The sequence below is a fragment of the Brienomyrus brachyistius genome, chromosome 10 (genome assembly GCF_023856365.1).
Source record: "Brienomyrus brachyistius isolate T26 chromosome 10, BBRACH_0.4, whole genome shotgun sequence".
In the NCBI taxonomy this organism is placed as follows: domain Eukaryota; kingdom Metazoa; phylum Chordata; class Actinopteri; order Osteoglossiformes; family Mormyridae; genus Brienomyrus; species Brienomyrus brachyistius.
The window spans coordinates 27,261,758-27,286,911 of NC_064542.1; the positions used below are offsets into that span (position 1 = coordinate 27,261,758).

At 54.3% G+C, this 25,154-nt stretch overlaps 1 protein-coding gene across 1 annotated transcript; it reads right to left on the reverse strand.

Annotated features, from left to right (window-relative positions):
- Positions 1-1,002: 1,002 nt before the first annotated feature.
- si:ch73-335l21.1 (insulin receptor substrate 1-B) lies at positions 1,003-24,972 on the reverse strand. The gene is given in 4 exon segments (XM_049028931.1): positions 1,003-3,691; positions 11,530-13,562; positions 13,564-14,743; positions 23,876-24,972. Coding segments are annotated over 4 exon segments (3,570 nt in total). The 5' UTR covers positions 24,225-24,972; the 3' UTR covers positions 1,003-3,683.
- Between the last annotated feature and the right edge of the window lie 182 nt (positions 24,973-25,154).

Below are 25,154 nucleotides of genomic sequence, written 5' to 3' on the forward strand. Positions count from 1 at the left end.
AAAGCATGGCCTGAGAAGGCTACGGGCACCCTGGCAGACATCTGACGAAAATCTAATGTCAGTGGCCCAAGCAAAGTCCACTGAGGCCCAAGATATGTTCCAGGAAAGCCCAAATTTCTGTTAACCCCCCTGCTTCCTGGGACAGGCTTTGGATCACTGACCTTATCTGGATAAGCAGTCACTGGAAATGGATTCATTGTTGATTGGTGATCAATTGACCTTTGCGATGGTAGGGGGATAGTGCCCACCTAAGCTTGTGGAATCAGAATGTCGAGCAGAACTTGGTCTCCTACCCCTGGGTATCCTCACATACCTTACAGGGAACAGTCACGCCCGTAGATAAACTGGTTTTGCACAACATGCTGAGAACATGAGTTGTCTGGGAAATGGAAGAGACACAACAGATATTTAAATACAGTAAAATCCAGTTATAGACCGGACGTCTAGATTATTATATTGTACATGTAGTAATCCAACTTTACCTGACCAGATGTGTGACTATTAATAATCCCGACTATGTATCTGCGCTGGATATCACCGGCACGCCACACGCCTTGTCCGCTATAGTGAACAAAACTACAAATTGTGTCTGTTATAAGCCAAATTCCGTTATATGCGAGTCCGCTATATCCGATGCTTTTTCTGCATGTTCTTAAAGGCACACGGCCGGGACCAGCGGACCGCTATAACGGGATTTTACTGTACTCTTTTACAGACCTCACACAAGTATTCTAGTGTATGTTTTAGCTAATCCCAGTCATCTTCAGTGGTAAATATTTGTAAGTATGATATATCTGGACCGTTTCCATACATGATGTCTGGCTCAGTCGATACATCTCAATTACCTCAATTACGCTGACGGATCTCTTCTTTCCCATGAAAATCCTTGTTCTGGCCTCCAGCTAAGGCTGCCTCTACATGTTCTACGGCTTAACAAAAAACATAAATAAATCGCGAGTTTTATTTAGAAGCATTTACGTATTTCACTGAGGGTAACAATCATGTGTTTTTTTTCTCTCTTTTTAATGCCATTTTGGTTTCTCCACATGTACTCATTCGGCATTTTTAACAGCGTCTCCAAGGAAACCCTCACCGCCAGCCCGTTCGGCACCTTAAGTCCGCACATCTATGTCCATCCGCGTCGTCCTTGGGGACACTGGTCTGCGTGGCCCAGCCCCTTCCGGTCCACTGTGACCCGCTCCTCGGCATTCCCGGGACGAGCTTGGGGGGGGGGAGTCTATCCGTAGTGACCCAGTTTGTGCTTTAAGGACCCAGACTGGACGTTTGTGCTTTAAGGACCCAGACTGGAGTGTCTCCATTCTGTTTTCTCATCTTCTGTCCATTTTTGTTTTCCGGGGGATAGAGCGATTTCCACAGAGCAGGCAAGCATGATCTCATGGAACATTTCTATTCTGAACAATCCAAAATAATCCCCGTGTCCCCCCCCCCCCACCTACTCACCCAAATAAATTCTACTTCCTAATGATTCTATAACTCAGACCTAAGATGCTCCTTATGACCTAAATACAGTCTCCCGCTCCCCAATTGTTATTGTCAGTATTTGACTTTCATCTCAGATGATGTAACGATCCCAGTGAAATTAAAGATGGCTCCACCCAAAGCAGTGGACCCCACAGGCCAGTCGGGTCATCCAAGGAGGGTGTGCCCTGTCCCCCGGGCACTGAAGCTCGCTGCTGTTTCCACACCAAACTCAGGGCATCAGCTGTTCGGGAACCGTTTGCAAATTACTGACTGCACCGTTGGTGGGAAAAAGAAAAGTAAAAAGTACATCGCCGGGACAGCGGGAGGAAGGTGAGCGGCAGGTGGTGGGCAGCGTGAGGATTCGCACGCCGCCGCCGGCATGACAGTCTCTCTCTGCTAATATTCACACAAGACTCTCGTACTCAGATTCCAGCAGCTTTGTGAGGAGAAGACACACAATCGTCTCTAAGGCTTTTTATATATACATACATATACACACACCAGTCAAAAGTACACAAAAGAACAAACACATATTTACTAATTTGTACTTTTCCCCAATACTGTACCTATCATTGATCAATTCCATCTAAAAAAAAAAGAGAAATGAAAAAATGGAAAGGAACAAAAAATCTGGCAACACTGATGAAATATTAACCAGCACTGTAACACTGAGGTGTGACTGGGACCCCAGGGATGTTGTGGGGCAGAATGGTCACTTTAACAATCGTTTTGATCTTTAAAATATGAGGTTTAAGGTAGTGACCTCAGTGTGAAAGCGAGAGACACTATTGGATCTCTGATGCAGCATGACTGCCCGCCGCGATACTGTCAAATCACACGGCGACTGCTGTTTGGCTCGTGTTGCGATTGGTCTAAGCGCGTGGCCTTGGCTCCGCCCACCACCTTCCATTCCACCCCTATCTTCACCGGGGGGGGGGGGGGGGGCAGGAAAATGAGGCGGAAAACAGACCAAGGCAAAGACACAAATGCAAGCGGGTGGGATGTAGAAGGGCAGAAGAGTCAGGCACTTAGGCCCCCGCCAGGTCACGCATGGGGAGGGAATTGCTACGTTTTTTAGCATGGCAAGAACGTTGAGGGACGGCCAAACCTACAACAGCTGATACCAGCCCCCCATCATGTTATCCCTGCACTGGGGGGGGGCAAGAGGTCAGGGAGGGCTGGACAGGAATTAGAGCACACCCCCAGCACCATCCCGGGGCTCCCCACCTGACTGCTGTCCGTCACGGGCGAACTGAAGCAGCAGAGCTAATTACCTTTTAATGGGATTCGGGACGCAGGCCGCGAGTGGGCGGGACTCTGCAGCGGCGGCCTGCCAGTGTCGCAAGCTGCCCGCATGTCACCATGACGACCAACTGCAAGCTTACGAGCGAGTGAGCGGGCACCCCGGCAGTGGAGCCAGCTTTGCAGACCGGCGGCCGTCTGTGCATATGCCTGCATGTGCGTCTGCGCGTGCGAGTGTGTGTACGTATCAAGTAGTACCGAGAGGCTGGTCTGAGGGTACGCGAGCGCATCTGCGTGCAGTAGGAGGTCACTGGCGGCGTGTGTGTGTGTGTGTGTTGGGGCGGTTCTCCGTCAAGCAGCAGGCACGTGGGAATGGATTTCACAAACAAAACCAGACCTCCAGTCGGCCTGCCTGCCGTCGCCCACAACGTCTTCATTCACGTTACTTTGTACTGCTTTGCTTCTTTTGCTCGTACTCAAGTAAAACACGTCGGCCATCTTTGCAGGATGCATACAATCAAAAAATGAGGCACTTTTTTCTTTCCAAGCAGGACACGCGCGACATTTACATAAGGTCAAATCTCCTTCTCGATGTCCATTGCGACAAGTTGCCGCTCAATTCCAGCCCCCGCTAATGATAAAGGAAATACGCCACGGGCTTCCAGTTGGCAGTAGGTGTCAGTATGCGATTCCGATGGCTGTAGGGCTTCCCGTTACGACTGAACTGGCAGACGGGTCTTTTGGCACGAGGTCCCTCTGATTACAGGGGCGAAACATACCAGGAGCTGACTGAGAACCATGTTTCATAAAGTGCTTCGCCGGTGCGTCCCAGTCCCGGCGTTCTGGCATCCGCTCCCTCCGCCATGCCGGACATCACCATAGCAGCCTGGAGGCTGAGGTTCCCCTGGGGGGGGGGGGGGGGACTCCAGTTTCCCAAAATTCCAAGGACGGGAGGGCTGTCAGCATTCTGCGAAAAAAGGAGGAATTTTGTAAGTGAGCACGAAACTGCGAACGCGGCGAATTGGGAGCAGGATTGTGGGACGAAGCCGGTGGCCGAAAACAGAATGTGGAGATAGGGGGCCCCTCCCTGTGGAAAGTGCTTTTCAGATCAGAGGATCTTCAAGGTGACTGAGCACAAGGTGTTAACTTTTCGAAAGGAAACCAAAATCAAGCTCTTACGCATACTGCAGAACAAACCTCCCCCCATAGTTACAGGTCAAAAGAGACACCCCCCCCCAACTACAGGCCACATGAAAAGTCCCCCCATGCCCTAACTACAGGCTAAAGACACCCCCCCTTAACTACAGGCCAAAGACAAACGCCCCCCCTTTGCAGCTACAGCCACGTTGTCACGCAGTCACAGGAGCAGAAGCTTGTTTTGGTAATAATACGTCGCGTCTCTCACACAAACACACCATTGTTATGGTTCCCCGGATGGACGATTAAACCGCAGGTCCAGCCCCACGTTTGTTTAGGCTACAGGGAGGATCTGAGATCACTGGCGGCTCGCGGGCCGATCCCACTCGCACGGGACGCCCGGAGAGCATGGACCGCGTTCACGAAACGTCTCTCTTCATATCAGCCACGGCGTGAAACAACAACCAAAGGTCTTTATAAAGTAAGGAGGGCGGTGAGGAAAAATGCGAGCACAAGGACATGCAGGCGGGTGGTGGGGGGGGTTTGGGGGGGTGTCTGACAGCTGCATTTTGCTCCACATACCGAGCCAAGGAAGGATATCACCTGCTGTAAAAAAGGCGAAAATGACATAACGGCAGACGGGTGGGGGCTCCTCCTCAGCCTCCCCCAGCCTCCCTCTAATCGCCTCGAAGTGCGGCTGTGTTTGCCCCGTCCCGCCCTGCCCCCACAACCTCTTCCTTGCGCAACGCTATATTTAGGCCCCCTGGCACAGCGTGTACCAGGCAAGTCATCCAGCCTGAGCTGCACGAACACACAAACGTTTATGTTCATATCATTGTGGGGACTCTCCATTCATTTCTATGGGAAAAACCCTAACATGCTGACCTTACCCCCCACCCAGCCCTAGCCTTAACCATAAGTAATCCAACAGAATACAAGGCTTCTGGCATTTTTAGTTTTCTGATTGCATTCGCAGATTTTTGTAAAACGGAGGTTTATCCTTGGGGGACCGAAAAGAATGTAAAAAGTAACTGATTTTTATCAGATTGTGGGGAAATTAGCTGCACATAGTGTGATTAGAAAAACGCAGACAGACTAACAGACAGACGCATGTTCACGGCGGGTGCATGGCAGCCTAAGAGCCTCCTGGGGGCGCCAAGCACACAGATGTGTTCATACCTAATCGTGTGGCCACCCCCACGATATACACACAAATCACTTCCAGGTCACTGACAGCCCGGTTCAGGGGGAATTTTGTGCACTACTGCAACATCGGGAAGGGAGGGGGGGGCTCCTCTTAACAATCATAGCTGTGTTAGAATCCCCCCTCCCATCACGGTACCTTTAAGCAGATTAATTTAACTCCACCCTCCCCCCACCCACTTAGGAAACAAGTTACTGTCTATTTTCCATACTCCGACGCAAGCCGGGTGTGCCCAGTCCAGCCGCGGTCCCGTCCTCACAGATGTTGTGGTGCCGTCCAGTGGGGGCCGGGGGGGTCCGTGTGGTGATTTCAGAGTGCGAGGAACCGTGGCCGTGAGTTCTAGGGTGAGCCTGTCAGTGAGCGCTGCCGGCCACTAGGGGGCGCTGTACAGGTTATGTAATAGTCACTGCCTGCACATGCGTGTGCATGAGTGCCTTTGGACCCGAACCCGGTGGGTCACGCAGCCAATGCAGCCTCACGCCAGAATGGGTCATGGGCGACCTTGACAGGGGCCGCAGTGTAGCTGTCCAGAATCTCTCTCTCTCTCACACACACACACACACACACACACTTGCTCTCAGCAGGGGGGCAGCGGCTTTCACAATGGGCAGAACCCCTGCTAAGGGTCTGGGGGATTGGGAAAGAGGGAAGAGGGAAAGAAAGGAAGACAGTGAAAGAGAGAAACGGCAGAGAGGGGGTTGGGAAGAAAGTATATAGGAATGTGGGAGAAAGTGTGCAGGGAGGGGCGTCGTCTGGCAGACGGAGGATCGGTGTTTGAGAGGGAGGGCGTTACCCTAACCTCACTGCACAAGGAGGCCCACCTCCGATACACCCCCGCCCCCGCAGGTAAATCGCCTTATCATCAAACAGGGGGCTGCATTCTGCTTGGAGCTCTGTTGCAGTGCAGTAGGTGGCTGTATGTAAAAACCTGCCCAGTTCATTACGCAGTCTGTAACGTGTGTGTGACCCCCCCCCGGGTACATCTCCATCTGCTGTCAGCGTTTTGGGAATCATCCATCATTCTGAAAAGGGGGGGTGTGTGATCCATAAGTCATCGGATCAGGTCCCAGGGTCAGCAGAGCGCTGTCACTGCTGGGCTACTGAGCAAAGGCCCTTAACTGTGCTCCAGGGAGTCAGTGTGCCCCTGTAGGCGTGAGGGGCAGGGGCGCGTCTCCGGGCGCGAGGCTTCTGGGGCCGGATCCAGGTTCGAGAAGAGCCATCCGAGAAAAAGCATTGAGACAAACAGAGCAAAAGGCAGAACTCAAGCTGACCCCCCCAGGTGCTGACTCAGCTTTCCCGCTTTGTGTTGCTCCACCAGTTCTGCCGCTTTCTGCCAAAACGTTTGCAGCAACATCCAGGGGAAACAGAAACAAAAAAATACACCCCCCAAACCCCCGCCCCCACCCTCTGACAGCACTCCCCGAAACTCCAGTTTTACTCTGGCGAAACTGGACCCGGGGGTTTATCCTTGCTAACGTCAGGCCGGCGTCCCTCCTGGCCAAAGGAACTTCCAAAAGACCATTTAGAAAGCGGCCGGGTTCCCATCGCTGGGTTCGGGAAGATCCTGCCGTCACACTGGAAGCTTCTCGGAGACCCAGCCAGTGCTGGCGAGCTCTGAGGCTACCCCTCCCCTTCAGACACCTCCAGCAAGTAACCTTGCCCCCCCCAACAGGAGTGGCGGTTTAGGGGGGCGGCCCGGGCACCGCAAATATTTATTTTTGCCGGAGAAGGCAGTCGGAACAAGGCTTTTCTTCTTCCTGATGAGAGAGAGGATCATCTTCCCTGCTTCTTGTCCTTGTTCATGTCCCCCGAGGTGCATAACTCACCCCCCATGCAGTGTTAGTGGGGCAGAGGTAGCAGCCCCCACTGCAGCTCAGCCAGGACGGCTGTGCAGGAAAAAGAACCTTCTGGACGCTGTGGATACAGGAGGGGCAGCGGCGGTGTGTGTTTGTGGGGGGGGGGGGTTATATCGGGGAACGGAGACGCTGTTTTTAACCTGGCGGAGGAAATCGCTTCCCACACACACTCTTCATATATCCTTATCTTTGTGGGGACTCTCTGTTCATTTCTACACGCATAAACCTACCTATGATAACCAAACAAAACACATTTTTACTTCTTTTGATTCTAAAAAACTGAGCTTATCCAAACAGGGACCTGAAAAATGTCCCCAAAACCAAGGAGGTTTCAGGTTTTACCGGACTTTGGTCCTCAAATGCATGCAAACCGCACACACACGTGCCTGTGGATGGGGAGGCTGAGCCCGGTACGTCGGCAGATGCCGGGCCGCAGTCCGCAAACAGCAGCCCCAGCCGCATTTACCCGCGACGTACGGCACCGGGGCGGTGTAACCTAGCAACGCAGGCTGTGATTAATTTGTGAGACGAAGGGTGGCCGGGCGGAAAAGAAAAGATCAAAGGAGCCTGAAAGGGAGACGGGGGCTCCGGGAACACGAGCACGCCCACCCCCCCATCGTTCCGACCCCGTAACCGCATCAATGTCCTTAATGAGGCCTCCTGAACTGCCCCCCCCACGCAAAAGCGGCTAAACAGCCCTCTCCCGACCTCTGTGCTGCTTCAGCTCCAGGAAGTGTTTACGAGTCGATGTGGCACACGACTCTACCCCCCCATAGAGTGAGTCACTGCTTTTATAACCCCTAATGCATCAAAGATCAGCTTCTCTGTCCACCTACCACTGGTGAAAAGAACATTGTGTGACTGGCATTAATTACGGAGCCGGCGCTAACAAACAGCGGACGCGGTGAACCGCTCGGTACGCTTCCTACCGGCCTTTTCTGTTCCCGGGAAATCGACTTGAATCAGATTATCGTAAATTGCTGGCAGGCCGCGGGAGCACGTTCATCAGTGTCGTGCGGACCGGCAGGTGCTCCAAGGTTCGGCTTTGGGATGACCGTTCTCTATTAGCTCTTACGGTCTACATTGACCTTGACCACAGCGTGACCGTTCTCTATTAGCCCTTACGGTCTATATCGACCTTGACCACAGCGTGACCGTTCTCTATTAGCCCTTACGGTCTATATCGACCTTGACCGCTGTGTGACCGTTCTCTATTAGCCCTTACGGTCTACATTGACCTAGACCGCAGCTTGACCGTTCTCTATTAGCCCTTACGGTCTATATCGACCTTGACCGCTGTGTGACCGTTCTCTATTAGCCCTTACGGTCTATATCGACCTTGACCGCTGTGTGACCGTTCTCTATTAGCCCTTACTGCAGTCTGACCCAGGCTGCCCACTCCCTGACTCCAAATCCCCAGACCAACCTGCAACCCCCCCCCCATTAAACAACCCTTTCACCCCAAATTAAAACCCAGTGTGTCCGTGAGTCTCTGGCACCATGGAAAACGTCGTGCCATCCAGGTGCACTGACAGGAGAGAACTCGTCATTCAGCTCAAACAGCGCAATGCCCCCACCCCCATCCCCCACCCCCCCAAATAGATGACGTCCCACTAATCCCCCAGCATGCTCAGCACTCTCAGGACACTGGCTTCCGGCCAAAGCCATCAGTCACGGCAGCGTGTAGAACTCCATCACAGCAGCAGGGGAGCTGGGCCAGTAAACACCACACCCCTGTCCCCCGCCACCCTGAAACTAGCAAGAATGAGGATTTTCAGGTCTTAAGCGGGTAGCTGACCCCCACCCCCCCCACACACCTCCGATGACTTCCACAGCACGATAACTCACTGAAAAATACCCATAGCACACACTTCAAACCTTCCTTCCAGGTGTGTGTATCGGAGAGAGAGAGAAAGAGAGGGAGAGGGCGGAAGAAAGGAAGGCAGCAGAATCAGATACGCGGCTGGGGCCCGATAAGAGATGCAGGCGGCGATAAGAGCTGCATCTGATGGGGGCGGAAAGAGTGAGGTTTTAAACGGAGGCAGGAGGGCGGCAAGTTAGGTGGTGCAGAAAGATGGAGAGAGAGAGAGAACAGAGGGAGGGAAAGAAGACATAAGTAATGAGCTTGAGAGAGGAGGGAAACTTCCGCCTGTAGTTTGTTTACACGGTTGGGGGAGGAGGGCCTGTCCCTTTGCCAGCTGCCCCGCACCCCCGCCTCGGCCCGTGTCTGGCTGCGTTAAGGGCCACGCCCCAGTTGCACACATGTGTGACGGAGAGGAACAGCGCCGTGTGCTAGATCGCATATTGGGTCCCATCCAGCCGCCTCGAGGGTGAAATCCTCACATTTTCCGTCGCCGGCAGATCAAGCCAGTGGGCCGCAACCTAATGCCCATCTGGCGCGGCGACCAGACGCCACGCGGAGGCATGTCACCAAGTGGCTGCGGCTCTACCCCGGCAAAACCACGCATGGCCCCAGAGAGAACCTTCCCACTAAATTTACTGCACAACCCTTAAGTGGCGATACTGTGCGATAATCCACCCGCCCCGTTTGCTGAGCATTGTGGGTAACGGGGCCACAATGTGCATCACACCCCATCCACTAGGTGCCCGCCAGACAAGTCGAGAGCTGCAGAAAGGGTGGAGCCTCTGGATGTTTTAATGCTACAACACTGCCTAGGGCAAATGTCTCATTGGCTAACACACGACTTGTCAAGTGGTGTGGGCGTCTCATTGGCTGTGCATGGGCCAGGCAGCTCATTGGCTAACGGCTAACACACGTCTTGTTAAGTGGTGTGGGCGTCTCATTGGCTGTGCATGGGCCAGGCAGCTCATTGGCTAACACACGCCTTGTCAAGTGGTGTGGGCGTCTCATTGGCTGTGCATGGGCCAGGCAGCTCATTGGCTAACACACGCCTTGTCAAGTGGTGTGAGCGTCTCATTGGCTGTGCATGGGCCAGGCAGCTCATTGGCTAACACACGCCTTGTCAAGTGGTGTGGGCGTCTCATTGGCTGTGCATGGGCCAGGCAGCTCATTGGCTAACACACGCCTTGTCAAGTGGTGTGGGCGTCTCATTGGCTGTGCATGGGCCAGGCAGCTCATTGGCTAACACACGTCTATTTGGACACTTAGAGTCTCAGTTTACTTCATCTCAATTTAACTTATTGTATGTTTGGAAACTTCTCCAGGCAGACAAATGAACTGGGTATGCACACTATGAATTATTAATAAACACAGAAACTAATGCCCAACTGTACAAGACACTGTCCGAACCTGCTTCCTCAAAACTGTACGTTACTTTGGATAAAAGCATTTGCTAAACAAGTACAATGTCTATGTGGTGATACATACGGCCATTAGCTTAGAGTTTTGTGAAGGTGTCACTGTTTTAAAAAATTAATCAGTGGCTACACTCACCTACAGAGTTCAGATTAACATCCAGCACAGCGACCCCTCCAATCGATCGCCAGTCAGGTGAGAGAGACAGAGAGAGAGGTCAGCGACCTCGCAAGAGTCAGAGGATAAACAAACCTCAATGTATTTAAAGGTCAGAACTAATCAGACTGACTGTTTGACTGGGGAAGAGCAATAGATGCTAATATAGCTACATTAGCAGCCTAAATCTGTCCCTCCCTCCATCCCGTAGGTCCCCCCAGAAAGCATGAGCCTGTCACAAGGCTGCGGCGAGCTGTCTAGACACGGCCCGGGTTCAGCCAGAGGTCAGCTGATCAATGCCCACGTGACCGAGACGCGGAGCCAGTGCCGTTTACCGGCGTTTACCGCGGCGAGCAGGACCTGCACGTCAGACGCGTCTCTCGCCGAGATCCTGGGCCAATTTCTAGCAGATCATAGCACCCTTTAACCAGAATATTGGGCTAATGGACACTCTGCCAGATGCACACACACGATCTGCAGTCGAGCCCGATGCTGGTAGCTGCAAGGTGAGGGTGCGTGAGCCTGGAGCCCAGCCAGGGAAAATCCCTACAATTCCCACAGATCATCAGTACTTTGCGGGGGAAAAAAAAACAAATAGAGACATGAATGAGGCACTTAATTGCTTCCGAACGAGCTGTAGCTCGCATATCAATCTGTGTCAGTCTTTCCATGTGCCAGGGAATGTCCACCCCCCTCCTCCCCCCCCCCTCCCATGCTGTACAGGACAGGCCAAGGCTGCCATCACCAGGGCCTCTTGGGAAGCCAATGTGAGCGGACGCTGGCCCATGTGAGGCCCCCGAGACGGCTGTCTTGGCGGGTGCCTGTCTGAAACGCGTCCTCCTATGCGGGACACACCATGTCGTGTTATTCGTGAACGATCGCGGCACATGACCAGACTGGACCGAGCCGGTTCAGGAAGGCCGCCCCGCTAACCTTTAACAGTTAAAAAGCTGCCGTTTAGCAGCAGCTGGATTTGAATTTAAGGATGACTGCAGGCCGCGGCGGCAGATCGGGATCCTCACGGCTCACTGCCTCATTGAACACGATGAGCACGACGAGAGAAACAGGAGGCGGCAGAGACACCAGGGGGCGACGTGGGACCAAAGGACACCGAATACATAAACAGCAGGTTTGCTACATCTGTCAGGCTGGTCCGGGCTGCCGGGGGGAGTTACCTGTGCCATCACGGCCCCCGCTTTGATGGTTCCTCAGTTCCTCGGATCGGTAGAAGTCGATGCTGGCGTAGGTGTTGAGGTTTGCCGGCCCGTTGCTGCTGCCTCCGCCCCCTCCCATTGCTCCCCCCGCTGCCACGCTCAGGCCGGATGAGTAGAGGCGGGGGGGCAGGGGCTGGCCGGTGCCGGCCCCATCCAGAGCAGGGTGCGAGCCCTCCTTATTGGCTAAGTCCAGGTCTATGTAGTTCAAGCCCTGCTCCCCTGATGATGCTTGACCACCACCAGGGGGCGTGGTGATGCTGACAACACTACACTGAGCGGGGCCCTCGGCACCCCGGAGCACGGCCTCCAGGCCGAACCGCCGTGTCACCACTTGAGCATGTTCAGGGAACAGGGAAGATGAGGAGGAAGAGGAAGAAGAGGAGGAGGGGGGTGGTGGGGGCGGCAGGAAGGTCTCGGAGCAGTGGCGCCTTCGGCCTTGTGGGTCGGCACGGATCACCTTGGCCCCCTGATCCGGGTTGCTGCCCACTTTGGGCAAGGAGAAGTCGAGCCCCAGGCCCAAACTGGGCCCAGCGGGCTCAGGGATGGCAGGGGAAGAGGCGCGGGCTGTGGTACTGGGACCTGGGTCGGTGTCGGCAGGTGCGCTCGATCCAAAGAACATCTCCGTGTAATCAGTGAAGGCAGTGGGCGGCTCGGGGCCAGTGGCGCCCTCTGTCTGTGGCATCCTGTGCGGCCCACTGGGTCCCCCCTCGCTGTCCTCCCCTGGGACGGGGGGCTGGCATTCATCCATCGCCGTTGGGACTGCAGCTGGGGGAGCAGGAGGACTCGGGTAGGGGGGGAAACCTTGTGGGGTAAGAGACACAGGTGAGGGGGAGGGGGAGGGACCAAGCTCCATGTTGACATACTCGGAGGCAGCCGGGGGGGCAGTGGCAGGGCTCTGGGGGGTGGCCTGGAAGCCGGCCAGGCAGGAGATGGGTCGCTGTGAGCCCCGGGGGGCCCCACATGGGAGAGGCGGCCCTACGCTCAACCTCCCTCCCCCGGCCCGCTCTGCCCTGAATTCAATGCTGACGTACTCCCCCGGGCTGCGGGGCTCCACAGAACAGGGACTCTCTCGCACCCGCGGCAAGGTACTAGCTTTGGACACGTCCACGAAAAGGCTGACGGGCCGACCCCGGTGCTGCAGGCCCTGCTTCTGACCCCCGGATGCCCGTCTCTGCTGGAGGGCCCCCTCTTTGGGGCGGGTGCCAGGCTGGGAGCCCCCCCTCTCCTCCGGGTCTCCCAGGCTCTCACTGCTGGCTGAGCTGGATGAGTATGAGGAGGAGGAGAGGGAAAGGTGGCGGGCGGTGGCAGGGGGCCCCCCCGTGCCCCCGTGATCCTGCGGCCCGGGGCAGCCGCCCCCCCTGCCGGCACATGACTTCCTGCCACGCCCGACGTCCTCCTCCGACTTTGCCGCTGGTGTGTGCTTGTAAGAGCGCGGCAGAGAGTAATACGAGTACACCATCTTGGGAGGGAGCTGCTGCTGGTGCTCCTGGGCTGGCGGGGGGGTGCTGATAGGCGACATATTCATGTAGTCACTGCCGGGCCGGCTGTCGGCGCTGCTGCCGCCCATCCAGGCCCCTCCCATCCCGCCGCGGCCGTCCGGCGAGCAGCTGCTGTGCGGCGACATCACCATGTAGCCATCGGAGCCAGCGAGGGGGGGCCGGATGCGCTGCGGGGGGGATACGCTGCCGCTGGGCGTCATGGCCATGTAGTCATCGGCGGGTTTGGAGTCCGGGTCCGAGACAGCTGCCGACAGCGAGCTGGACAGGGAGGCGGGTGAAGCCGCAGTAACACCGGGCAGCATGGACATGTAGCCATTGTCCACGCCCACGCCCCCCCCCGCCTCCTCCTTCTCTTTCTGCTCCCCGGCGACATCCAGGTAGCCGCTGCCTCCCGCCCCCCCGCTGGCCGAATCCCGGCGCGAGCTGAAGGACTCACGGCTGGCGCTGCGGGACATCATGGCATAGTCCTCGTCGGCCTCGGCCTCGCTGCCCCCCCCGCCGTGAGCCCCCACGCTCCAGCGCCATAGGGGGCAGTGAGGCCCGCTTGCTGAGCGCCCGGCGCTCTGTCTCACTCTCGCGGCTGGAGGAGCGCCGCAGCACGCGGCGTCCCTGGCCCCCCGCTGGTGGCCCCCCGCTGGTGGCCCCCCGCTGGCCCATCAAGATGTAGTTGGAGGCCTCGTCACCCAGGCTCCCCACAGAGCCGCCGGCCAGCTCCGCCGCCAGCAGCGAGTGCTCACCGGGACTCGAGCCGTACTCATCTGACGAGCCGTAGTCACTGGGGGAGCCGGAGACAGATGCGGGGTGGGGGGCGCGCGCAAAGCCAGCCGCCTGCACCCCCCCAGCTCCGACCGCTGGGCAAAACTCGGAACCGTGACCCGTACTGGAGGAGAGGCTGGGTCCTGCCGAAGGCGTCGGTGTTGAGATGGACCGCATCAGGCCTGCCGGGTTCTTGCCAGGGGTGGCGGAGCGAGCCGATTTGGACCTAAGGATGGGAGTCCCCGAACAGGACCCATTGGGGCTGGACCCGGGCCCCAGGGCCAGGACACCCTCCTCCGCCTTCCCGCCTCCGTCGCTGGCTGTACGCAGTCGGATGAAGCCATGCCGGGCCGTGGGGGAGGCATTGGCGCCACTGCCCCCCCCTGCCTGGCCTGGAGGCTCAGTCCGCGGTCGGCGTGTGAAGCCCACCTGGCTGGGGGGCGGGTTTGGGTGGTGCCGGCGGGATGGGACGCTGATGGGGTTGGAGGCGGTGCCACCACCCCCACCAGATGCGGCGGCCGACTGCGACTTGCTGCGCTGCCGGAACTCCTCGCTCAGGGCCTTCATGGCCTCCAGCAGTGTCTCGTGCATGTTCTGCGCCACCACCGAGTCATCTACCTGCATCCAGAACTCGCCGGGGCCCGTCACAGCCGAGCGGCCCACCTCCACGAAGAAGAAGTTCTCCGAGTGTCCGCAGCGGCGCACGTTCATCAGCTGCAGCACCACGGCAGCTGCGTCCGAGTTCAGCTTCACGAAGCTCACCGTCTTCTCCGTCAGGCACAGCCGATAGACGCCCACCAGGTTCTTGGCCTGGCCCAGGCCTTTTGGCCAAACTTTCACCTGCCACACCTCCTTGAAGGCGGGACCTGGCGATGGGACCCCATAGTCCCCCCCACTGCCACCGTCGCCAGGGGCCTTGCCTAGTGGGGGACAAAAGATGCGGAGATTAGCCTTGTCGCCAAATCGAAGCACCACATCCCACACGGCGAAACACGGAAACGATGAGTAAGCGTGAAAGTCAAGGCTGCGGGTCATCAGCGTGAAGCAAGCCAGGTTGACCCCCCCCCCCCGTCCCCACGCCGACATCTGCATGTTTGAACCTGGTGACTCGCTCTCGCTGCACACCTGCATGGAAGAAAGGGTAGGGGGGTGGACGAGATGAAGAGTGTCGACCCGAAACCAGCAGAGAAAAAGGTCAGGGAGTCGAGTCACCGGCCGGCGCTGCCGTGAGAAAGTCCCTGTGCACCTGCCGCCACAGCCCACGGTGCCCCCCGTTACGGAAAACGCAATATTCAGGCCAAAGTGAGGCCCAGAAACGCCTGGTAAATAAGGTGAGGGCTCAGCCTGGGACTTTGGAGGCCGTGAGGTGGCCCCAGAACAAAGTCCGGGGCTCAAGCAGACTGTTGTGCAACCCAACGCACACCAAGGCTATCCTGATGGGGGAAGCTTGGTACAGAAGTTTGAGTACAGAAATGGACATAGTGTGAAAACATGCGGCACACAGGGCAGCTAGCCGCCATTATGCTTGGCCGGTATGACGGAACTACAGTATACACCGGTATTTAGGAAAAAATACAGACCCTCCCCTTATGGATCTGATAGCGAGATGCTGTATTGAGGTGTTTCACTGTAGATCACAATGTTAGCAGTGATTGGAGTCTTACTGGAAAGTCAAAGAATAGCGCGCGTCCATAGGCTGACGCTACGAGAACAAGCGGGATATGTGAACCCTACCGCGCGTCCACAGGCTGACGCTACGAGAACAAGCGGGATATGTGAACCCTACCGCGCGTCCATAGGCTGACGCTACGAGATCAAGCGGGATATGTGAACCCTACCGCGCGTCCATAGGCTAACGCTACGAGATCAAGCGGGATATGTGAACCCTACCGCGCGTCCATAGGCTGACGCTACGAGATCAAGCGGGATATGTGAACCCTACCGCGCGTCCACAGGCTGACGCTACGAGATCAAGCGGGATATGTGAACCCTACCGCGCGTCCACAGGCTGACGCTACGAGAACAAGCGGGATATGTGAACCCTACCGCGCGTCCATAGGCTAACGCTACGAGATCAAGCGGGATATGTGAACCCTACCGCGCGTCCACAGGCTGACGCTACGAGAACAAGCGGGATATGTGAACCCTAGCGCACGTCTATAGGCTAACGCTACGACAACAAGCGGGATATGTGAACCCTAGCGCGCGTCCATAGGCTGACGCTACGAGAACAAGCGGGATATGTGAACCCTACCGCGCGTCCACAGGCTGACGCTACGAGAACAAGCGGGATATGTGAACCCTACCGCGCGTCCATAGGCTGACGCTACGAGATCAAGCGGGATATGTGAACCCTACCGCGCGTCCATAGGCTAACGCTACGAGATCAAGCGGGATATGTGAACCCTACCGCGCGTCCATAGGCTGACGCTACGAGATCAAGCGGGATATGTGAACCCTACCGCGCGTCCACAGGCTGACGCTACGAGATCAAGCGGGATATGTGAACCCTACCGCGCGTCCACAGGCTGACGCTACGAGAACAAGCGGGATATGTGAACCCTACCGCGCGTCCATAGGCTAACGCTACGAGATCAAGCGGGATATGTGAACCCTACCGCGCGTCCACAGGCTGACGCTACGAGAACAAGCGGGATATGTGAACCCTAGCGCACGTCTATAGGCTGACGCTACGAGAACAAGCGGGATATGTGAACCCTAGCGCACGTCTATAGGCTAACGCTACGACAACAAGCGGGATATGTGAACCCTAGCGCGCGTCCATAGGCTAACGCTACGACAACAAGCGGGATATGTGAACCCTAGCGCACGTCTATAGGCTAACGCTACGACAACAAGCGGGATATGTGAACCCTAGCGCGCGTCCATAGGCTAACGCTACGAGATCAAGCGGGATATGTGAACCCTAGCGCGCGTCCACAGGCTGACGCTACGAGAACAAGCGGGATATGTGAACCCTAGCGCGCGTCCATAGGCTAACGCTACGAGATCAAGCGGGATATGTGAACCCTAGCGCGCGTCCATAGGCTAACGCTACGAGATCAAGCGGGATATGTGAACCCTAGCGCGCGTCCATAGGCTAACGCTACAAGATCAAGCGGGATATGTGAACCCTTGCGCACGTCTATAGGCTAACGCTACGACAACAAGCGGGATATGTGAACCCTAGCGCGCGTCTATAGGCTAACGGTACGACAACAAGCGGGATATGTGAACCCTAGCGCACGTCTATAGGCTAACGCTACGACAACAAGCGGGATATGTGAACCCTAGCGCGCATGTGACCGCAGATCGGGCAGCGACAGTGGTCTCAATAACCGAAGGGTGACCTTTTTAAGTTTTAACTCTTGTCTCCTCGTTTACCTCACACCCAGCTCCCACATTGCTGAGCCCATTTCTCTCTGATTTACGGCAGCCGACCATATTTATGTATTTTTTTTTATACCGTCATATGCTGTATACCATTGTGAAAGTCGATGACGGTATGAAAAATTTGATACCGCCCAAGCCTAGGAGCCTACAAGATGTGCTCCCTCCCTGGCCCCCACCCTCTCCCCCAAACAGGGACATGCCGAATTCCACATGTGGCTGACGGAAGAGGACCAGCCGAGCAGCCCGGAGTTCATAGCTGTCGACATCGTTCTCTGAAACCCCCTCCCAGGTCAGGCAGTGAAAACTGTGCTCATGGACTGCGAAAGCGGGACTCTGCGTGCGTCCTACTTTACAGCCGAACCGTGAGCTATTTTGGGCTATAAAATAGGTCCAACATGGAGGCTCCGCTGCCGCAGTCAAGCAGCTCCTCCTCGTCTCTACCCCTAGGGGGCACCAGGTGTCACGTGTGCCATGTTTCTGTCAAGAGGAACCGCAGTACGGCATTAGCAAGGGGCCAAGTTTGAACCCAGTACAAAACCCAGGTTCAGAAATCCAGAGATTCGTCATGCTGCTTAAACCGGGAAACAGCAGGTAAGTGCAGCAACTGGAGCAAAGTGCAGAAACGCTCCAGATTCACCTTATCATACCCAGAAATGTCATATTGAAATGATGTTTGTGTTTCACAAAAAAAGAGATATTTCTTACTCCATTTTTCAGCCTATGCTTTGTTGTTATTTCTTTGAAAATCTAATTTCAATCAAAAAAATTTTGATCAAAATTGCCAGTCAGTTTCACCCTCGGTTTTCTCACAGAAGCCCACTAAAAACGATTATCAGGTCAGGGGACACCCCAACAGCCGTACCTCAAAAACCGTCAATGACTTGAAAAATATGCGTCTTTGTTTGATATTAAAATAAAATATCGACTTATTAAAAGTGGGCCAAGTGGTACTTGCCGGAGCCGGTACTTTTTACGGCTCATGGATTCAGTGCGGTGGGGGCTGGCGGGCCTTTGGGTACGGCCTCTGCGCTCCGCCGGTGAAGAGGAGCCCGTTAATTAAGAAATCAGACCCTCGGACCCAGCCTCACAGGAAGCGTGTCGCCACAACCTCCCCCACCCCCCAGGCACGGTCTCTTTGATGTCAGGGCAACACAATCCCACCCGTCTTGGTAATACACCCGACCCCCCCCCCCCCCCCCCGGTACAACACCGCAGTAAGTTGATGCTACCCGGCACTCACAGTGCCGAGCTGCCAAACAGCCACCATCATGACGGCAAAAGTGGTGATAACAGACAGAGGCCAAAACACCCTGATGACCAGTCTGGATTTACCAGTTAAACACCAGTTTAGACAGAAGCGGGTTTGAACTCTTACACCCTGGCAGGATAATTACATGCCTCCATCAACTTATGTCTGGGCTCCGTCCCGGAAGCAGAGACGTCAGTCATTCTGGACGTCTCTCGTTCATTATATGGGAGAGGTCAGATATACTGCATATCATTAAGTACAATAACACTCACATTTTACTTAAACTGATTGTGCCGCCATTGTAGGGGTTATCGTGGTTCTTGCCACATGATAAAATACATCTATTATGTCTGCTTTTGGATGTTATTCAATAGTGCTCAAGTCAATGGATGGCTGTACATCACCTGAAGTCCATATCCCCTACAGGTGCCACTGTGAGGCTTCAGGGAATATCCCCGAGTGCAAGGTTGCGAGTTCGAAACCGGACCCATATTCAAAAGCGGAATTTCCCCCAATTGCTGTGTTACGGTCACCATCATGCACTGCCTCCCTCAGGGATTAATGCTGCATTATTACGGTATCGTAAACCTGTTTAATTTCGTGCGTGACCCAGCCTTGCCATCCCAAAGTGCCAAACAGAGGACATATCACCACTACAGGCAGACAGCGAGGATGAATAATTCACACAAAAACATAGACTCACTGTAAGCTGGTTTTGAGAAACACCCGTAAACAGAGGAGCGGAACACAAACAGCGAGGGCCTAGCGGGGTCACCGGGGCCCCCAGGACGTGTCCGTGATGCGTATCCCGCCCCTCCCCCTCCATCCCTCTGTGCGTCACTTTCCCGTGACGATGTTGTTGTGGCTGATGAGCGACGACCGCCTTCCCAAGCCCCCGCCCAGCCTTCGAGCAGTGGTGACGCATGGTGGCCACTATTGTCCAGGTGCCCATTGAAGTGGCCCAGCGATGCAGCACGGTCTCTGTACTCGAGAAGAACCAACGGCACACTGGTCCACTGGTCCACAATATGCTCCTCCAGTGCGTCCTATAGAGCACAGTCTTTGTACTTCAGCCCCTGGCCCCACCACGGCCCACCCCCAGGCCCGTGCAGGCCCACCCCTGACCCCCTGGCCCCCAGTGAGGCCCAGGTCCACCCCACCCCCAGCTATGTCACAGCCCTGCTGCACACACAGCACCAAAAAGAGAGGATTACCGGCCTCTTACATTCTCCTTCACCCGTTTTCCTACCATTGGGGGACGAAAGGGGGGTACAGAGAGAGAGAAATAACAGCTGCGAGTGTGTGAGTGCATGACTGTGGGTGAGAGACCCCCCTCCCGCCACCCCATGCCTGCAAAAACATACCTTAGTGTGCCTGTTTGTCTCCCATCTGCTTTTTCAGACAAGGGCGATAAAAAAATACATGCATTGCAGTCTTGTGGAGGGGGGGGGTATAGAGGTAGCAGTAGGGGGAGGGCATGTGGGCACATTAACGGCCACAGTTTCACACATCAGGTTCAGCTACGCCGCTCCGAAAGTTTCCACCAGCTTTGCCATCTACACACGCACCACTGGTAACCCCCCCGCCCCCCCCCACCACCATCATTGCGGGACAGTCGGAGAATCCCGCCCACTGGGGGTAGCAACCTGGCACTAACTTCTCAAAAAGCCTAACCACTTCAGTTTACCCTTCACTAGTTTAACCTTAGTTTAGGTTTTGATTGTTTCAGCTTTGGAGATTACATGTAGGTCATTTTGAAAGCCCTTGTAGGTATCACTAAATGAGTGTTTATAATTTGTTCACTCAATGAATACATCTACCACTGTGAACGCATTAAAAGGTGTCTGTGAATGGTTATTTACTCGATTACTGAACACGTCGAAGTACTAGATAAAATGCAGTAACTAAGGAGTGCTACTGTGTATCATTCGTCAACTAAGCAGAGGTTTCATTTGCCTAGGACTTATCTGGCTGATGCATGAGCGCCTCCTACAGACCTGGCGGGGTGGTGCACAGAATTGATTAATAGCTGTGAGAGATGCCTGCTGTGTGGAAGATGATATTTTAAAGAAAACAACTGGCAGTGCAGAGAGGAGGGAATGACGGCAGACCACACTGCTGCCGTTTAAGTTTCTCAAAAGAACTTTTGTGTATGGAGCGGAATTTTTGCTGGAATGATTCAGGTTAAGTAGCTCACTCAAGGGGACAACAGCTGGAGCCCTCCTGGGCCTTGAACCTGTTAGAGATCTGTGTCTTTAACACCAACATGCCTTCTGTCTGGGGCTGATGAAGAACCTGCAACCATCGAGGAATTCAACGAGGCTTCCGGTTCACACGATAACCAGCCAGCTCTGTTTTTCTTGATACAACAGGGTCCAGGGCTCCCCAGTCTTTGCAAAGTAAAGGTCGTCGCTAAGCAGCCATACAATCTCACAAGCAGGTGACGTCTAGAATGAAACGCTGTCACAACCAGGCCCACTAAGTCATGGATGTCCTGTGGTACCCGGCAGGTGATGCCCCCGGGCACACGCAAGTCCGCATCGGCCCGTCCATGAAGGTCCCCGTCATGCCAACCTGGCCCACATACACTGGCGATTTAGCCTGGCAAGCGGAATTAATTACTGTCACGTGAAGGCCACCGTCTGCGAATTCCTAATGCCAGTGTGGAGCCAGCATCGCTGCACGTCATCTTCAGAAATCGCCGCCGTGCGGCTTGTGATGACTGGGTGACTGAAGGAGCCAGCGTAGACCTTGGAAGTTATTTTACTTTTTACTGTTACTGATGAGTTTCTCAGTTACAGAGATACAGACAGTGAAGCCATTCAGTGTCTGTAAACCAAGCTTCTGCAACCTGCCTCTCTCTCTCTCTCACACACACACACACACACACACACACACACACACACACACACACACACACACACACACACACACACACACTGTGCCATATAAGAGATTTAATGCCTTTGTTATATCCGGTAGGTCTATAGACCCATCTCTTTCACACCCCCAAAAACACTTCAAAAACAGTCCCCCCCCCTAATCTGTACAGCCCAAATATGCAGCTTAATGCTCCTCCCACACGTTGCCCCCCCTTGCTGACAGCTTCTTTCACGCACTGTGGGTCACATGGCTCCGTGGTGAGGCGCCCAGTCTGATCCAAGCGACGGCCTTACTACAGACGAACAGAAGCACCCGATTAGCAGTCCAGACACATGGCAGGAAGCAGGGATAGGCTGGCCGCTTAAAACCCCGCCCCACAGAAAAATGTCGTAAACAACATTTGACCAATGGGCAGACGATACAGCCAACAACCGAGCTTCTGAATGAGCGTGGAACAGGCAGTGTGGATTTGAGAGGTCCGTCTTTATGGGTCAGACCCCCCGGTGAGAAATGCTGTAGTAGAGAAGCCGACGTCATGAAAACTCAAAAATAAAACAAGTGCCAACTGATCCTCTGCCCTGGATGCCTGCCCCCGTCTTCACATTTTAAGGTCCAGGTGGACAGCCAGTCTAAATGCAGTGCAGACCCAAGTGACAAGGAATAGAAGGGCAAAACCGATCATTAAAAAACGTCCCTAATGCCAGCCTACCCTGCGAAGGCCAAAAATGTACAGGGAAAAAAAGAAAGGTAAGGAGATCTTAGCAGGCAGACATGGCGAAGACGTATCAAAACATTTGGCCAGCCAGCCAGTCTGCAGCCACTTATTTCGCTCACTTAGCAGATTGTTTTATGGCTGCCAACTGCAAGACCCCCTACGCAGACCCCCCTCCCTATACTCATGCACCTCTGTCACTCAAAATTTTTACTTTAACACCCGAAACATTTCCCTGGATTCCCCCATCTGCAATCGGACACTACTGGGAGCGTTTTCCCTGACAATAACAGATGTGCAATACTTTCCTCAAATCCGAAACGGGAACTTTATCATCTAGCAAGGCAGAAATCATCGATATCCATCATTGATAATTTCCTTCAAATGCAGAGAAACTCGTCCTTGAGTCCGTTTGCCTGTGGAGTGAGGAGAGCAGTAATGATTCCCTTGAGGATTTTTCCATTTTTTTTTAGCCCGTCCTGCAAACCGGGAGTTTTTCTTTTTTAAACACATGAAACCGCGACTCTATATTTAGAACCTAGTTTCTAATCAGATCTTTATGCAACATGGGATCTGCTCCTGGTACCTTGAACCTGAGTCTAAGTTTGCCAAAGGTTGCCTCATGGTTTGTTGTTCCTACTGGTGTGATCACCATCACGGCCCCCCGATTAACAACAAACAACAACAAAATACCTTAATTACAAAAAACTGAAGATGAGCTAAGACAGTTTGGCACTTTCTGCCTCACGTTTGTCTGCACTACAAGTATGGTTTACGCAAGACATAAACTGTGCCTTGACCAAAGGAGCACGATTACAGGTCACGTTAAACCATAAAAAAATATATATAACACAACTATGCAATACAGCCAGGATTCTTTAAAATACCATTACACGTTCGCATAGAATTACTGCCGCTTTTCAGGTGCACGGAGCGCTTTCTCTCTTTCAATGTCGTTAACAAAACGAAAAGATTAAGGGGGGAAAGGAGGGTATGCAGGCAATTATCAATCACACAGCAGGCGACGGCTTTAGCGCATTTTTTAAATGAGGGGGGCCGGGAGAGGGGATGTTTTTCAGGGCACCGTGCGAGTACGAGACGCCGCGATCCAATAACAAGACGCCACTTGTTTTAAACTATGTTTCCCCGGCTCCTCTGCTCGGGTCTCCCCCGCCCTCCTCTCCGCCTTCCCCGGCGGTGTCGCAACTGCGTTTGTGCCGATGGCAGCCGTGTGTGCGCGCCGCACGATAAAGCACCTCCAAGGTGGCGAGGGGGATAAGATCGCCCTGCAAAGTGTGGCCACAAGTAGCAAGAAGGCAAACAATCATCCATGCATGCAGGCACAACGCATCCCCATTCCTACTGCAAGTCCAAATTTCTGATCACCCCCCCCCCCTGTCAACAACGTGTTTGCAAGACGCTTTCCACAGTAGGCATGCACAAGTACTAAAAAAATCTTATAATTATAAAGAGAGCGGTAGATTTTGAGAAAGGTACGAAAAACTTAATTATATTATTTGGCTATATATATATATATATATATATATATATATATATACACACACATATGCTATTATGGGAAATACTGATGCCACGCTACCGGGACAACAGCGATCAGACCTGCCCATGCGTACTGCCTTCAAGCAGCCGGGTCGATTTTAAATGAAGCCGCCCGCACCACCCCAGAGTCCGATTTGGAGATGGTGGGAAGGGGGTGCATGACACACATGGGCCGTTCACAAGGTCCGACTACGGAACGTGGAGTTTTAAGCTTAGAATCGTTCGGGAGGACCGGCAAGCGCCCCGCAGACTTACTTTTGCACTGAAGGTCCAGCATGGCCTGGAACCACTCGCCCTGGTCCGACTCGCTCTCCGCGGCGATGGCGAAGCTCTCCGCCCGGGTGTAGAGCACGATCATGTGCTTGTTCTTGGCGTCGGCCCGCTTGTTGATGTTGAAGCAGGTCTCCAAGCTGACGGAGCGCTTGGGGACAGGCGCCTTGGCGCGGAACTTCTTCTCGCTCTCGTAGTACTCGAGCCGGGCCGGGCCGCGCTCCGACGCCGCCCGCAGGACGAAGTAACGCCGGTGCATGGATTTCTGCTTGCGGAGATAGCCGCTCTTCAGCACGTCATCGTGGCTCTGCTGCTCCGGCGCCTGGTTCTCCATTGCTCCGCACTTTTCCCTTCTTTTCTCCCCCCCACACACACCCCTGAACTTTGACTACAGCTAGTTTTATGAGTCCATTGAACTACCCTGCAATATTTTGTTATTTATTTCATCTTGCCTCCCCCTTCCCTGCACTACCTCTCGTCATCACATGCATTTAGGCAGAGAGGCTCAACGTCTGCGCTCTAAAAATGCATATTTTTATGCAGTTTTCCCGTTTGATTTTGCCCCCACCGCGCACCCCGGACCCGGCTGTCCGCGTCCGCATGCACACGCTGCGCATCCGCACGAAGCCGTCCGCTGCTGTTATCCGGCAGCTTTCAGCACTTTAATCCCGTTTACTGTACCACACTGTACAGACTACGCCGTTCGCGGGGCCCCCACCCCCTTTCCCCCCATCACATCGCGCTACTGCGAAGGCTTGTCAGTCAGTGCGCGTCCCCGAATGCGAAGCAGCCGGAGAGCGGAGGCGCGCTAAGTCCTGCCCTCGTGCAGCGTCGTATTTCAGTGGCGTTTCTAACCGAGTCCGTCTTCGGGGCCGCGCACAGTAAGTTACAAAATGCAAGTTAGTTAAACAGAACCAACCCACCGGTTACCGAATGGGGGGGGATGCTGACGCGTGTAATACTTTTGCTGATAACCTTGGACGGACCTTTATCTCCGTTGCATTCGACGCGGCCAGATGGACGCATTTTTCTTTCACACTCTGGTGTAAATGAAACGCACACGTTAATTTTCAAGTTTTAACTCACATAGTAAACATGTCGCTATTTTTGTTTTTGCTAAAAAAAACTATCGAATTGTAGATCAGCAAATAAATACAGATAAACGTCAATATGCTGAATATCTTCGTCTATTTCATGAAAAAAACAATTTTTTTTGTTTATTCATTTCTGCCCCCAAGTCTATAATTGATTATAAATAATGTAC